Source organism: Tachypleus tridentatus, chromosome 1 (genome assembly GCF_004210375.1).
Source record: "Tachypleus tridentatus isolate NWPU-2018 chromosome 1, ASM421037v1, whole genome shotgun sequence".
Taxonomy (NCBI): Eukaryota; Metazoa; Arthropoda; class Merostomata; order Xiphosura; family Limulidae; genus Tachypleus; species Tachypleus tridentatus.
Genome location: NC_134825.1, coordinates 129,510,139 through 129,527,021, shown reverse-complemented (window position 1 = coordinate 129,527,021; position 16,883 = coordinate 129,510,139). Strand labels below are relative to the sequence as shown.

Below are 16,883 nucleotides of genomic sequence, written 5' to 3'. Positions count from 1 at the left end.
TGTATGTAATAGCAAATATCATCATAAAATGAAGTCTTAATGTTCTGGATATTCTCCAGTTTTCTAGATTCAGAACCTTCATAGTGGATTTCTTTTACATTTTGTCCTTCATGTTATGTTGCATATAAATCTTACTTCAAATAACTCTTGTAAAAACCCTATCAGGCAGGTCATTATTTTACAATGTCCCAAAAACTTAAGGAAAAAATACACTTTCCAAAGAATTTTCCTCTTACCATGTTTGTATTCTTCCTGAATTATTAAGGTTGTGAGTGTTGAGTTTACTTCTTGATGTAGAAATTCTTCCAAACCATGAACTATAAAATTTTACCATTTTAGGGAGATTCTGAGTTTGAAAATCTCTGCTTTTTGTTATTCTTTACAGCAAGACAAATAGGGTGCTATATAAATTAGTAAGTAATGTGTTATTCCTTTCATACATTATTGTGATTGTGGCAGTGGAATGCTGTTTATCTATACCAAGCTAATAGCAACAAACCTAAAATATATTTATATGCAGAATAAAGTATTGTGGTTGAAATTATGTTAGTAATAAAATTAAAGTGTTTTTACTATAAAATAAATTGGTGCCCTGACAGAAATGATGTTACATACTGTGTTTTAGTTAATTTTTTTTTACATCCAAAATACTTTTACAGAACATCTGCCTTTAAGATTGAGATTTCAAGGAAAAAGTTTTAGAGTAATGCTGTAGTTAAAGAAAATAGAGGGTTTCCTGAGTAATATTACATTTCATGTTGTGTTTTTTAATAATAATCATTTCATATTCTACATTGTTAAAATTTTTAGAAAAAAAAGAAAGAGCCTTACAAAGTAAAAAGAGGATTGTAGAAAGATAAACAATAGATCATGTCTTTAACCTTGAAATAAGAACATCTTCCATTCTAATGACAGACCAAATTGGAGTGTTGTGTTTCTGTAGCACAAATAAATTATTATTTTTACTGCAGTGATTTATCCTAAATTATTATGTGAGCTTATAATTTTCCATTTCTGATATAACAGTCCAATGATATGAATTTAATATTTGTTATTTTTGGACTCATGGAACTGATTTCAAAGTACTAAAGTAAAATTGTATATCTATACATTTATGATGAACTGAAAATAGCTTAAAACTATATATTGTAGAAAGGCAAATCACTTGGGTACAGAAAATACTTCATTATAAAAACTAATATAAATGGTAAAACTAAGTCAATACTGCACTTTAGAAATACTTTATACTAATAAATATTAAAAATATTTGACCAAAATATGAGATGTATTTTACTATTGCATACTTGGATGTAAATATACCCAATTAAATGAGTCTCACTATTGATATAAGAGTGTTAGTAGTTATGCAAAAGCATGGTGAATACACATATAAAGTTCAGAGTAAAGAGGGGGGACCAGTAAACTTGACAAAGGCCTGACTCTGGTGGTTGAAAGGATCCAATGTATCACAAGCTCTTTACCATCTGAAAACAATTCAGATTAAGTTGTATACACTTAGCTGAATGTTATTTATATGGCTAAACATTATACCTTATTCTTCTCCAAAACCTTATGTCTGCACATTTTAATATATTTGAAGTTTTAAGTTGATAACATCTGATATTGTAACCAGTTTGACTTTTATCTTGTATATAGCCATACCACATGTTTTTACCTCTTTTTTTCAATATTGGAACATTTTCTTTTATTTATATAGGTGTATGTGCAGTTTTCACATAGCATGATGATTAAAAGAGATCATGAATTTGCTGTTACTTTATCTGCCTTTTTTTTAGTCATTCACTTTAGATAACACATCTTGCCTTTCCATGGGGAGGATAGCTATGAGGTTGTATATAATATGTGAAGTTAGACAGCCATGTCTTCCACTGTTGGTCATGTGATATCTTAAGGTTATAAACCTCCCTTCTGTTTCAAAAGTCTGGAGCATGCATACAGAGTGAAACAGTTATAGATCCAGTTGTTTAGTACAAGTGGCCATCTGCTATGTACACTGTGAATTAAGATTGTTTATTGCCATTGTACACTTACATCACCTCACAAGTTCAGTCAGGTAATACAGAATTATTTTAGGATGAATATCTTCATAAATCTCCTAATCTGTAGATCTCTTGTGATATGTCACTTTTGTCTAAGAGCACTAAGAGTATAAAAAGGATGGAGAAAGTTTTGATGTCATAACCTACAGGATAAATATTGTGAAGCTTTCCATTTCTTTCTTATGTATATTGTCCTGTGTTCCAGCTTTGGTGCATTATGTTTAAAAACATCTTTCTCGAGGAAATGGTATTTTCAAAGAGTACAAAGATTTATGACCAAAAGGAAGAGTTAGTCATTGAAGGGAGAATGTTGTCATGTATAGAAGAAGTATTCTCTTGGATGTAGTGACCTCTTTCTTGCTGCATCCAATGACTCGGGAAGTATAGCTGCCAATATCTGGTACATCCATAACATTAATCAAATTCTCTTCCTGAAGATCAACTTCAGTGCAAGGGAACCACGACTGAAAGTTTGTGCGGTGGTATGACACTTAGTCTGACATAATATGAGATTGTTTGTATAGGACTCTGAGGCCGTTTTTAGCAAATGTAATTCCATTACACTGGTCAAAACTACTTGAAAATGGACAAGAAAGAATGGAAGTGTTGTTAATGACACTTTGTCTACCAACAAAAGCCGTTTTACTAAAAGGCAAGGCTTCAAGTTGTAAGTCATTCTAACTTGGAAAGTATTCTACAATACTACAATATACTACAATATTATGAATGTTAATGGGCAGGATTATGTTAACCTTAAAGAGTGATTTGTTGTCTCCATTAGTGATTGAAGAAAAGAAGGAAGCTATATCAAGATTCATTGTTAATTTTAGCTGAGTGGATGTGAAAACTCACATTAAAGTACCTCTCTTGCTGCATGCAAAGTATTGTCTGGACACAGTGAAAGTTCCCTTTTCTTTAGCGCTTGGGACCTGACATCTGGATACTGGTAAGATGAAATGAATGATGAGAGAAGATTTAAGATTACTTTTAGCATAAGTTCTCTATATAAAAAAAAGTATGCAGTTTCCTTAATTCTGTATCATACTTCTGATGGGTTAGGGAATGTGGGCAAAAATTCCAGTCCCTGAAGTGTGCAGTATGTTTTAATATATCCTCTAGTACTTGCATGTTCATGACAAGACTGTTAATTCTTGTTAGATGTTGATGCCAAAGATAGTGGAATTTCAACAATGTTATTGCAGTTATAGAATGTATAATTACATGTTCATGGCTTTGGAACACATATATTGTATGACAAAGACCTGTTAACAGTTCCAGTCCTTTTTAAAATACTAATATTGTTTTTGTGTTAGAAAGTGAATCATGCATTTATAAACTGGATGGTGAACTTTAGGTATTACTAAAAGATTATTTCACACTGGTTAACATCATTACAGGAGTACCATTTACTCAAAAAGAATCATTCAGGACCACAAAACGAAAATGCTGATGGATTGTTTCATTGCTCATTGAATGAAGGTACAGATCCTGGTGAAGTTGCTAGTGAATGGATACCACAATTAACAATTTGGTAACTCCAGAAATAGCAGCTAAAGTATTCAAATCTAGCATGTGCATTCCTTACCATGCAGCAAGAAGGAAAAGCTAGCTGAGAAAGAATAATATGGCATGTATGCACACAAACTATCAACTAGTAGATGATTCTTGGTTTGTGTTGCAATGAGTGAACTCCAGAATTTGCATAATACAGAGACTAATGCATGCCAAGATTTTAAATCATGATTGTTCTAACATTTTAAGGGAATTATATGGTATATATTTTAATAAAAACATTCAAGTGTTGATTTTAACACTGTATAGTGCATTCCACCCTGAGAAAAATACAACCTAAACAGGGTGTACTCTAGCAGATAATTATTGATTTTTTTACAAAGAAAAGCTCTGAACTTTAAATTTGAAGAGAACCTTAATAGATAGTGAAATAACTTTTACTACAAATGCACAGTATTTCCAAAAATTGCCCCCAAACATTATTTTCTGAAAATCAGGTTTCTCCTCATCAAATTTGAATTCATTTCAAGATATTTCTTGTTTACTTCCAGTGACAGAATAAAGTAATTATGTATATTTGTGGCCACTGCCTCAAAATTTGGGCTGAGACTTATCCATTGATTGATGCATTGGTGGAGCATTGGATATCCTGATCATAGCATCTTAGGAGATCAATATGAAATATGCAGCTAAGTTATAAAAGGTGTTAGGTGTTGTTATGATACAGTCTGTACATTATCATCCCCAGTCTAGTGGTTTATCAGAATGGTAACACCAGAATGAAATATATACTTACCAAGTTTCTTAATCCTGATCAAATAAACTGGAATGAGTTTATTAATTGAATTTCACAGTCAGATGTTAGAATTTGAAACGTGTAAAGCAGTTAGCCTGAGTCAGCTCATATGTGTAGGAACAACTATTTGTAGTGTCAGTTTCATTTCTTTCCTATTAATACTTAATAGTACTAGTTAGCTATGACTAAAAATGTAATTATGGAGGTGTTACTTTTCACTTTGGCATTACTGTTACAGCTTCTATTTTCATGTATGTACTTTGCATTGTTTACTTCGTTTAGAGCAAAACCACGTTAAGCTATTTACTTTGTTTACTGCAAGGAATTGAACGCCAATTAGGATTAATAATCATGTTTTATTACAGTATATATAACTATACTCTGAAAGGAAACACAATTACCTCACTGCTTGTTCATTCAAAGAAAAAGGAGAAAAACAGTTAAGAAATTTGCACAATGCACATACAAAAACTACACATACAGCTTGTAATTATAAGAAATAAACTTTTTGAAAGGTAACTAAAAATTGAAACAAAATAAACTACGAGTTGAGAGAAAAATGAATGGAAATTTATATATATCACATATATTTAAACTATTTATATCATACTCTCAAGACGATCTGAGTCTCATCGATCTTTAATTTCATGAGAAAGTCATCAAGGGCATTTGCGAACCTTGTGCTGGTGGCAGTGGTCCATTAGACGGTATATTTAACTTTTGCAGGTGTGGGTCATTTCCACACACAGCTGTTAAATTTTTTCCTCTAATCAGGATTAGGGCTCTGGATGTATCAGTAGCTGGTCCTCCTATTAGTTATAGAAAGTCCAAACCTCTGCCCATTTGAGATTGTGATTTGGTCCTATGTCAGTTTGTTATGGACGACTAGGTAGTACAGTAGAGAATTATATGTTCGTTTATTCCTTGCGTAAACCACATAATCATTTTTGTGGTGACAGCTTCATGATAGCAGTCCCAAAGGTATCCTTATTCCATGGTGAAATCTTCACTGTTGATAATGTGAGAGCTAATGGCTGCTGAGCCTATGATGCCAGCATGGTGAGACTCAACCAGCACTCAATCCATATAAAGAGATCTTAGCTGTTGAAAAATATCTTTTGGCTTAAAAATGTAATATTTCTACTCTAGATGTGTGCACATTTCATATCCAGTATTTTCTGGTAGTGCCTCTTTCAGCAGGACATGAAACGGACCGAAAACAAGATCCCATTAGTGGCTCAGCCTCTTACTTCACCTGTACTATTATTATCTGTGGAGAAGGAGCACGAGGCTGAGCTGCTTTAAAGTACAGCCAAAACAAGTCACTTTGTCAAGCCTAAAGCTCAGTTTTATATTATTGGATACAGTGATGTGAGTGCACGTATGCGTCGTCAATGCAACTTTTGTAATGTCAACCGAGGATGACTGGAAGATCAATATAATAAGATTTGATCTATTTGGACTAAACATTTTTTATTATAATCTATAGTCATTCTAGAACTAAAAAAGCATAATTTATATTCATTTTGTAATTTTTATAGTGTCTGTAAAATTGACAGACTCCATATAGTTAGGATAAAGAAAATAACGGAAACGGTATAAAGTTTTACTGAAAACAAATGTTTGAAATGTGTTTAGGAGGTTTTTACAGATTACACAGACAATATATGAGATTTTGTGGACGAAGAATAGTTGTTTAAAGGATTAGTATTTGGTAAAATACAGTCACATTTCAATTACCGCACATTAAGTATGAGTGTTATATGAATTAAGGGGTCATTTTCATGTATAACTGCCAACTTTCTTTGTGAAAGGCCTAGTTATAATTATTGGAATAAATCCTTGTACAGAGTGTTTTCATATTGTAACTTTAGATATTGTAAAATAAGAGTCATGATATCAGTGCTTCAAAAGGGGACAAAAGAAACTTAATCACATTAACAATGCATCTGTGCAAATTTAATTCTTGAGGATAAGCCTGAGGAAAGATGTGGTACACAAGTATATCATATGTTTTCATCTTATTTTAATTTTATTAGGTTGACCAGAAATAAATGACGGAATTCTCACGATGACATTTAGAAGCTGAATACTGAGTAATTTATCTTTGGTTGGTTGGTTTAATCCAACGTTTGTCGCTTACAAGGTGTCTTAATTGTCTGCTGTTTCAACTCTACTCAGAGTAAATTTCGCAACCCCCAAGGCAGCATAGACAAGAAGGACTTTCATCTCATTTTCCTCTACGACTTCAAACTTGGACGAAAAGCTACCAAAACTACAGGGAACATCAAACAGGCATTCGGCCATGGATCTATTACTGAACGTACAGTTCAGGGTTGGTTCTAAAGGTTTCGGCATGGAGACGAAAGTCTTGAAGACCATGAAGGTAGTCGAAGGATGCCAACCTTAGATTAAAACACGTTAAAGGAAGTAGTTGAGATAGGCCCTCGCACAACAGCACGCTAGCTTGCAGAGAAGCTAGGCACAAGCAAATCGAGCATTGCCAACCACCTGAGTGCGATTGGAAAGACGAAAAATTGGATAGGTGCGTTCCGCATGAGCTGACTGAAGATCAACAAATGATGCTTTAAAAATTGAACGAATTGGGAATCGAGGTTTTGCCTCATCCACTTTATTCCCCTGACCACTAAATATTTTCATTTTTTCAAGCACTTTGGCAACTTTTTGAATAATAAACCCTTTTAAAACCAGGCAGCTGCACAATAAGGTTTTGGGGAGTTCATTGACCATAAAAACTTATTTCTACACCAGAGGCATCAACAGCACCGTTACACGTTTGCAAAAGTATGTCGAAGCAAATTGTAGTTACTTTGATTAAAACACGTTTAACAACACTGGTCTACAGTTTTCCAAACTTCGCAGTTCAAAAACATTTATTTCCGGACAACCTAATAATGTAGGAACTTATCATAGATTCCAAAAAAAAATATTTATATAACGTATTTGGGCTCACTTTAGATTATTTTGTAAAATAATTTTCTCACTGCCGCTGTTCACTCGTAGGCCTAATTTCATAAACAAACTTTTCTTCGTAAACTTTGCAGACGAACCTTAAAATATGAGGTTTATATATAAACTTTTTCTGACAGTGAACTAACAAGTAAAACTTCATAAATTAACCGAATAATCATTAACTGCACATTCGGTACCTTATTAACTTACTGCTTCACTTTACGTGTTTTTATACTGTACTCGCTTTCATTTCATTACATTGATTTTCCACAGGATAACATTAGGTGAATGTTGCATCTAAATTAAAACATTAGAAATAAATATGACATCAATATCGTTGACTTCGGATTTGGCTAATACTTGTCATTTCTTTCTCAGCTTCTGAAAGTTAAGTATGATAAATTTCAATAACAAATTACTTGTGGGTGAAATATAGATATCACATATTTGTTTTGGTTCACTATTGATGTGATTGGCAATTCATGGTTAAGGGTTAAACACACCAAATAACAATTTTTGTAGTAAAGTGTAACGTTGAAGTTGCCCCACACCAGAGAAATAGTTATCATACATTAGCGCCTGCAGTCTTAATTAAATACTGTTTTTCAACTATCGCATATACTATATGCGAATAAAGCAGAAAAAAAGTATAACTTCAATTAAACTAATAAATACTTTTGAAGAGTCACTTTTTAACGTTAGTAGTTTTAGATTAAAGTAAAATTTGTTTTAAAACCAGGTTTTTACCATATTCATATTTTTTCAATCCAAATGATTTTATTGGTGTTAGCTTCAGGAGTCGTTGCCAGATTTAATGAAAAATATTGATCATACAACTGTAAATATACAGTAAATATACTGTAAATATAAATGTTTGAAAAGGACCGCAGCGAGTGTAAATGTTTAGCAGCAATTGTGCAAGTTAATTACAACATAGAAATTGTACAACGATTTCATAGGCAGGATAAAACCAATTATTACAGACCATAAATAATTTATTGTACAGTGAAACTTTATTAATTTGATTACACTTGTTATAAACTAATTTGTCCTGAGTATCGATGGTTCTCACATCATTCAGTTTTCAATGGACTATTAATAGCATGTGGTATCGATAAATAAATGTATGGATGAATGAGAACAAACAAGAGTTAGTATGCAACTGGTAAACAAGAAGTAATTGTATGTACAATAAGCTGATAAGCGGCATTTCATTGCCTTCACATAAACCATCAATGGCGCATTTAAACAACAACAAAATTGGTCAAATATGCAACAAATCACTTTCCAAAGAAAGATGTAATCATAGTCTGATTTAAACGAATATTGTGCTTTTGAAGCTTTTAATCATATTTAAGCAAATAACGCATGACGTTATCATCTTCATGTGAATCACAGTTTTGTTATAACCATGTAATAACAGATTAAGACTAGATTTTGTTTTATTTAGAGTGATTAACTTAACTGCTGGGTCACTTTCGATGTTAGACTCACACTCGCCATATTCTTGAAGAGAAATACTTGGAATAATATTTACATCAGATGACTCGAATAGTTTTCATTGCCGAGTTGATGATAAGCAAGTAACCAGCTGACATACAATAATTACTATTCGCAGCAATTTTGTCTTTTCTGCTTCATTTTCTTTTTCCCAAAGTGTTCTTTGTTCAGGAAATTCACAAACACTTGTGATTTGATTGTGCTCACAATGATTCAACCCGAAAACAAAAGTTGTGCTATTTTAATTTCATGTACATTTTATGCAGTAAATTTTAATTCTGGAGAACATTTTATAGAAAAATCACTAGAAGTTTGTTACCCATATATTATTTTCATTCAACGGTGAAATTTTCTCCTCGATGCAAACTGCGCCATTTCTATGGTGAGTGAATTAAACTGCTACAACTCAAAGGTTTTTGGCCTTCCTTCCAAAGTAATATTTATACGGAATTATATTCTGCATTGACTGCAGTATAAACATCGTGGCAGAATTAGGGAAGCCCTGACCTCTCATTAAAATTCAGCGGGACTGCGTTGCATTTTCTGTATGTGTTGACTGCTGGTTTATCCATGATGAACTTTGAGCTTGGCGTGACACAGCGAGTTTGGGATGGAAATCTGTTGAAAGTAAAGCCACTCCAAGTTTTCTCTCTCTTGGAGAAAACTTGTTATAATTTTATACCTCATCACAATGGAACTGCCTCTGTCAGAGTAGGGTTTCTCAGAGGTACTTGATAAATAACTAGATAATCTAAATGTATGATCAATCATTGCAGTATTTATTCACGGGTTCTGCAAATCCTAGCAATCATATGCTTTATTGACTCACTAGGTAGCTCTTAGATGAAATTGTCTGTGACAAGGTTCTTGTGATCTGCCAAAATCATTTGTAGAGCATGATATAACTTTGTACTCCACTGTGTCAAAACACTGGCGTAATTCGACTATTACCATGTCTCTGTCTCAGAATTTTGTTTGATGTTAATCATAAAACTACACAATGGGATTTGTGTAATGTGCCCACTATAAGTGTCACTTAATGCTTGATAGAGTCAAGTGCTTACAAATCCAAACGTAGTATCATTCATAACATTTCTGAATCCTGCAAATCCAAGCAGTCACTTGCTTGAAACATTTCAGATAATCTTTATCTACATCAATAGATAGTAGGGGAAAGCTTCAGCTGCCCTCATTCACAAAAATTTTTGTTTGTGGTATAAAACCTTATTCCGACAAATTTTGAATAGCAGTTGTTTTTGATATCATAAGAGTCAAGGGTAAAACGTAGTGGGTATAATCAGCATTAGATCTATGACCCTGAATATAAGCAGTTACCATATTGTTATCATTGTATGAAACCAGGTCTTTCGGTAACACACAATTCTTCTAACAGTATACCTTCCATCCCAGAGAAGCTCACAAATGACTCGTGGATTACCATCTTCACACATTAATGACTTAGCTGCCAGCACGTATATGTATAAAAGACAGTACGCAATGTTACTGGAGCTTAAACAGATCTTTCTGAAGAAGCAAGTATATTTAAATCCATCTGAGACTGAGGAACATAGGACTATCTACATGAAATAATAATTCTTCTCAGGATGTGTGCAATAATCCATTTTTAGTCATTCTTATTGAAAAAATTGAAAGGTGGAAATCTCAAGGTATCACCAACCTACCAGTGCCTTTACATTGCCTTTAAAAAAAAACAACTAACAATTCTGGACCTATAGCTTTTTACTTTTCGCATAATTGTTGTTGTGTTTAGTGCAAAGATATACAATGAAATATATATGCTTTGTCCACTGTAGAAAGAATCAAACCCAGAATTTTAGCAATAAGTCTGTGAGCTCACCATTACCCCGTTGGGGGACTTTCACATAGGTTATTAAACTTCACAGCAATCCTTCTCACTAAAAAGTGCACATGACACCATAGGTGAATGATCTAGAACATTAAGTAACTAAATTCAAAGGAACTTGACTACTTCCTTGACCAATGTTTTACACTTTAAGCTATATAAATATTTATGAATAAAAATTTCATGCAAAGTTTACTACAGAAAGGGAATAGAAGACACAAGTATGCTTGCATACTATATAATATATGCTAGCACAATTAATAATGTTTACCTAATATCACGTTGGATTTAGCTTTTGATATTAAACAATGAAGTTGCCAAGATTTGTTAACATTTGTGTATTTTCAAATTAACGGTTGTTGTGTTTTTTTTTTGTTACAAGTCGTATAATATTCAGTTATACGAAAAGTTCCGAGTTATACAAATATTGAAATAACATCTTCACAAACCTTTACAACAATAAAACAGTGGAGGATAGTTATATAATAACGTATTCAGCAATACTGACTACATAATGAAAATTACACCATTTACACTTGTTGTTACTGTTTAGTGTACCAACAAAATACAATTATGTACCAATCACAGGAACTAACAACGAGATCACAATCCAATAAAAGTTGCCAAGTTTTCAGAACTTGCACATTATAGTACCAGCTAATTGATATCAAAACACTTTCAATTTTAAGTAGTACTATTTTAACTTGGAATATCTTAAAATATATATAACGACCTTTAAATAATTCTACTTGTTGACCCTTAATACTAAATATTTCATTTCTGACTGACCTCGACTTTCTTCTTATTTCTATGATTGGACGTACATTTATCTATATAAGTAATTTAGATGGGTATGTTTCCGTTAGAAACAGCAAAATACTCTAAAGGAACTAAAAGTTTAAACGCAAATTATCATTTTTACACAATTCTATTTTCAACCTGAACAGCTTATTATGTGGACAAAATGGTCACACTATATATCGGTTCAGGTATAGCTGTCTCCATTTTCAAACTTCTGGCCAGAATAAATACGTCCAGTCAGTAGCATACATTATCACAAATCTTTGGATCAAATAAAAGGTTTGACTGTCACTTTTATATCACATACATAAATAGGTGTTATACACATATTATATACACCTGTCACTTACACCTAATATTCTTTCCTCCAGTGCGAAAAAGCACCACTTCTGTTCATAACACATACCTTAAATAGTGTTCTGTTTACTTCTCTGAAAACTTGAGATGGAGCCTAAAAATATCCCCCAAGAATTTTTTTACCTTCTGTAAATTTTTGTTTGTTTTTGAATTTTGTGCGAAGCTACAAATGCGCTATCTGTCCCTAATTTAGCAGTGTAAGACTAGATGAAAAGCAGCTAGTCATCACTACCCACTGCCAATTCTTGGGTTACTCTTTTACCAATGAATAGTGGGACTGACCATTACATTATAACTTCTCCACAGCTGAAAGGGTGAGCATGTTTGGTGCAATGGGGATTTGAACCTGCACCTCTCAGATTGCAAGTCGAGACTTCTGTAGGTAACTTAAGGTTTCTGTCAAGCAAACTTTATTAATAAATCTATTAAACATATGCAGTGAATATGCACACATTACAAGAGTAAACACAATATGAAGAATTTTATCAGAGTTTGCTCTGAAATGACAGCTTACAAAACAGAGGCTCTATTGTTTTGTAACATTATTTAGACACTTCTGTGTTCTTATACCAATCACATATAGTTTGAAAATATATTAAATGAATTTAGTACACCTTGTAAACCTTTTTTGTACAAAGTGTCAATCACACTAGTTTGGAAACTTGTATTTATTGCACATTCTTTCAGATAACAAGATCTCCAGAAAGTGTTAAAATCAAAGATATATTTACAGTATATTTGTTAAATTTTGTGCAAAGTTATTTGAGGACTATCTAAGCTAGCCATTTCTAATTTAGAAGTGATTGACTAGGATGAAGACAACTAGTCAAATACACCACCCACTCAGACATCAGGCTACTCTTTTATTAACAAAGTGGGATTAACCATCCCATTACAATGTGCCCAGGGCTAAAAGGGCAAATATCTTTGGCAAAAGGACATCAACTCACAACCCACATATTGTGATTCAATGTCAGGCTGGTATCTGTTGAATACTCTGTACGTTTCTGTAAAATATTTTGCTATTCATAGTGTAAGTTCTAAGATATGCCACATGAATGTGTCATCTTTGTGGTTAGAAATACTTAGTGATGTTTTTTTCAGCAATCATATTATTAGAAGTTAACTTTCGTAAGTTTTGTGTATTCACAAGTTTTTCCCATAAACTGCATTTGGTTTGTCCTAATTTGTGAATACAATTTAAAAGGTCTGGATACCACAAAAGACACTTGGACTAAAACATGCGTCAGCTCTTTATTTTTACAGACACCGTTTTAATGCAGGAAATTATTTGAGCAGGGTAGTGAATTGTCTATTCCATTACCATAATAAAAATATTTTATAAGTATTTTATAGTTTTTAAAGTTGTACAAAAACAGATGTACTTCACCAGTAATGGAGGAATAGTCACATAAAAAAATCCCCTGAAGCTAAAGCCTGTTTCAGTATGTGGAAATTGTTAAAGGTTCAGAAATATCCAAATGTTCTTGACTGACTTCTATCTCTCTCTCTCCCTTAATTTATTTTTTCTGAACAAACATTGCAGCTAATTCTGAATGCACAAGTCACACTTTATAATAAAAAACAAACATTCATACTCTTCATTAAAAGTAAAATAAAACACACTAAGTTTTAGTTTCTGGCCTTATTTTCCACTTGGGAGCAAGTCTGACTAAAGGGAAACTTTTCAGGAAAGTTGACATCACATTCCCTGCATGACACATCTACACTTAATGAAAATTCAGTTTTTCTCTTTTAGCAATTTAAAGCATGTGAAGCTTGTCAGCAGCAACACCCACATCTCCAATGACAACCACAGTTTCCACATTAGTGTGTTAATTTCAGAGACATCAAGAAGCAGGACAACTTGTTGGTGTAGTTACAGACAATATCCACATTTTTAAGTACAATCCTGCTAATAAGAATCAGTTTATCTAGTGATACTGTTATGGTGGAAAGATATTAGTGGTTTGCTGACACTGAAGATCAACGACAAAGGCACACAGAAAACCTTTTTTAAATGATGACATATGAACTGTGTTGAAAATGAGAAACAAATTTCATTGACATCAATTTTACCAGGTCCATCGTTCATAAAGGCAACTGATAATTATTTTTCAATAAATGGTTTTGTGATTCGCAATATTTATTACTGCTTCTGTGGCCAAGAAATTGTTTGTACAACACTTATCACAGTAGATGGAAAGAAAAAAAAAAGTTCATTTCACTGTGCACTAGCCACTCATGGCCAATTTCATTCTATTTTACATAGACAAAATCAGATATACACACACAACAAAATGTACATTTCTTTCTTCACAAATTCTTTAACTGAGAAACTCAACAACTACAGGACATACATGTTAGATCCAATATCATTACAGATACATACTGTGGAGGTGTTGTGATATGGCTAAACTTTTCTCATTGTACTCCCCCACATCTGAATTATGTAGTCACCAGTCAGCGTTTCTGTCACAAAAACTTTATCAAGACAAAAGGAAGAAGATGAAGCGAGCATCTCTGGAAGACAACTGATGACAGTGGCTGTATTGAAACTGTAGTCCACTTGGGCTGAAAGCAACAACAACAGATAGGGTGGGCAGGGTGTGACCAATCACAAAGGCACTGAAACCGACTGGAAGGTTTCTATGATCCAAATGCAACAGGCACAAGCTAAAAATACACTTCCTTTGTGCAACCCATATGAGGTTCAGAAAAAGAGGGAAAAGCTCTGGGGGCATTGAGCTAGGGAATTATCTTATGGGTTAAAATTTTACAGTGAAGAGCACCACAGTTTTATAACAACTTTTCTCATTCATCAGTCTTTTCAATTAATTGTAAAACTTTAAACAATTCATTAAAGTGTTGGCTTTGTTTTTAAAACAGTATGTATACTAACAACATCCTCCATATCTTCAAGGCTTCAGCAATATCTATTAACAACATTCTTGATATCTTCAAGACTTCAGTCAACTTTAGTTAAAACAGAAATGGAACATGGCACAGAAGAACTATGATGATCACAGTTTGTTGTGACACCTTTATTCATTAAAACTGTCTGATGTTATGTTTAACAACTACTAGCTAAAGGTCAAGCTTCGGACTCTCCTGTCATAATAGCATGTACTTGTTCCAGTTTTGATGACAGCCGATTTTTCTGAGAAAATTCATCCTCTTCTAATGCCATCATCAGCTGCAATGTAAAAGAAAAAAACAAAAAACTTTTCACAAAGTGAAAAAATAAACCCTTCTTAATAAATAAATGTTTGAGAACTTTCAGCAAAAATAAAAAATAATCTTGTACTCATTGCTACCAATACTTTTACAGTAGTATCTTAAAACTTTTATTCTTTTTTATAAAACATGCTTAAGGTTATCCAAGATACTTTTTTTCAAAGCAATTTAGCATAAGTGGTGTTATTATTAAGTCATAAGAAATTATTTTTTTTTGAAGGGATTGGGACAGTATAATAAGTGTTTTAAAATTAATACTAGAACAAATTTAAATACAAGTACAGTACTACTAAAAGAGGTAAAACATTTTGCAAGCCAATTTATTAAAAACAAAAGGACTTCAGCTAAAGGACAATAAATATTGTTCAGTATCTTTAAATTGGTTACCTTAATTGAAGCCATGGACATTAAATTTGCTTTAAAGAATTATTTACTAAAGCCAGATTTTATTTATCACACTGCCAATAAGACTTACGGTTTGTCAGGTAAATGTTAAACTGGTACTAAATAAAGAACTATAATATCACGTTTTACATCCTTACCTGGTCATTATATTTCACAGCATAACTATACAAAAGGTGAAGAGCAACGTTTGTGTTAAATTCATGGGCGTGTTGCTGGAAATAGGTAAGATATCATCAGTAAACAAAATCACTTTAAGGGATTAAAAAAATAACACACACCCAAAATCAGCTCTTTATATAAAACAAGGCTATATTAACAAACAATGCTAATATTAACAGTTATTAAAAATTATTAACATCACAATGGCAAAGTTAACAGCATATACAGAAATGTTAGTATAATAAAAAAAACTGTCAAAAGAATACAAGAAATTTTATATCATGTATACACATTTTGAGAAATTAGCAAAAACACATCTATGTAAGAAATAAATATTTAAATGAAGATACATATGTGTGTACACACACACACACACACACACACACACACACAGAAGTGTTATTTGCAGAACAAGATTAAAAGTATTTTTAAGGTAACTTCACCTTAAAGTATATTGTTAGTATTTTCTAGTAAAATAAAACATTTAAAATTAAGTTAATTATCATTAAGATAAATGTATCAAAGGTTCAAATCCTAACTAATGCTGAAACAGAGTAGGGTGTCATGTAGACAAAGTTTAAAGCAATGAAGTATCAACACGGTAAACATCAGTTTATCTTCTGTAGAAGATAATATCATAGGTAATTATTTCTTTTCATAAATTTCACCATAATATTGAGTAATTTTCTTTTATGTTTTTGCCTGTTTCAGGACTCAGTGTAAAGAATTAAACAAATAAACTTGATACATTTGTACTTCACCAAACAGTTAGGAAACTTCATCAGTAATTACTGGGATAAGTTTCAGCAACAAAGCTTTTTTTGTAACTGATATCTTCTTATGATCATAGACCTACAAATATATTGTGTTTAAATAATTCAGTAAAACAATACTACTACATTTAATCAAGAACAAAATTTAAGGATTTTCCAGGAAAATAGAAATGCTTTTATTTTACTATCTGAATAACAAGAACTACAACCATTCACTCAAATCTACTGAACTTACTTTACAGCTATTAAATGGAAGCAATATTAGAAAAAAATAAAATTTAGTGCCAGGACAGCATGCAAATGTACTATAAGAATATAATCAAACATTATATTATTTAAATGAGCCAGTAAAATGTTGAATGTATTAGAAAAAGTAGTTCTATATATAAGATTTTCATTATTATTTGCTCAATTAGTCCTTGATGGAGTTTCAGCTGTCTTCTGTA

The 16,883-nt window shown here is 32.4% G+C and overlaps 1 protein-coding gene across 19 annotated transcripts in view; it reads right to left on the bottom strand.

Annotated features, from left to right (window-relative positions):
• Positions 1 to 13,103: 13,103 nt before the first annotated feature.
• The window catches only part of LOC143223520 (plexin-A2-like), a 224,718-nt gene continuing 220,938 nt past the window's right edge, over positions 13,104 to 16,883 (bottom strand). For all 19 annotated transcript variants that reach the window (XM_076451680.1, XM_076451711.1, XM_076451671.1 and 16 more), the window contains 2 exons: positions 15,643 to 15,717; positions 13,104 to 15,059 (listed from right to left, as the gene is read on the bottom strand). In XM_076451680.1, the coding sequence (XP_076307795.1) occupies positions 14,958 to 15,059; positions 15,643 to 15,717 (177 nt within the window). In that variant the 3' untranslated portion in view covers positions 13,104 to 14,957. The remainder of the gene's footprint in view (positions 15,060 to 15,642; positions 15,718 to 16,883) is intronic.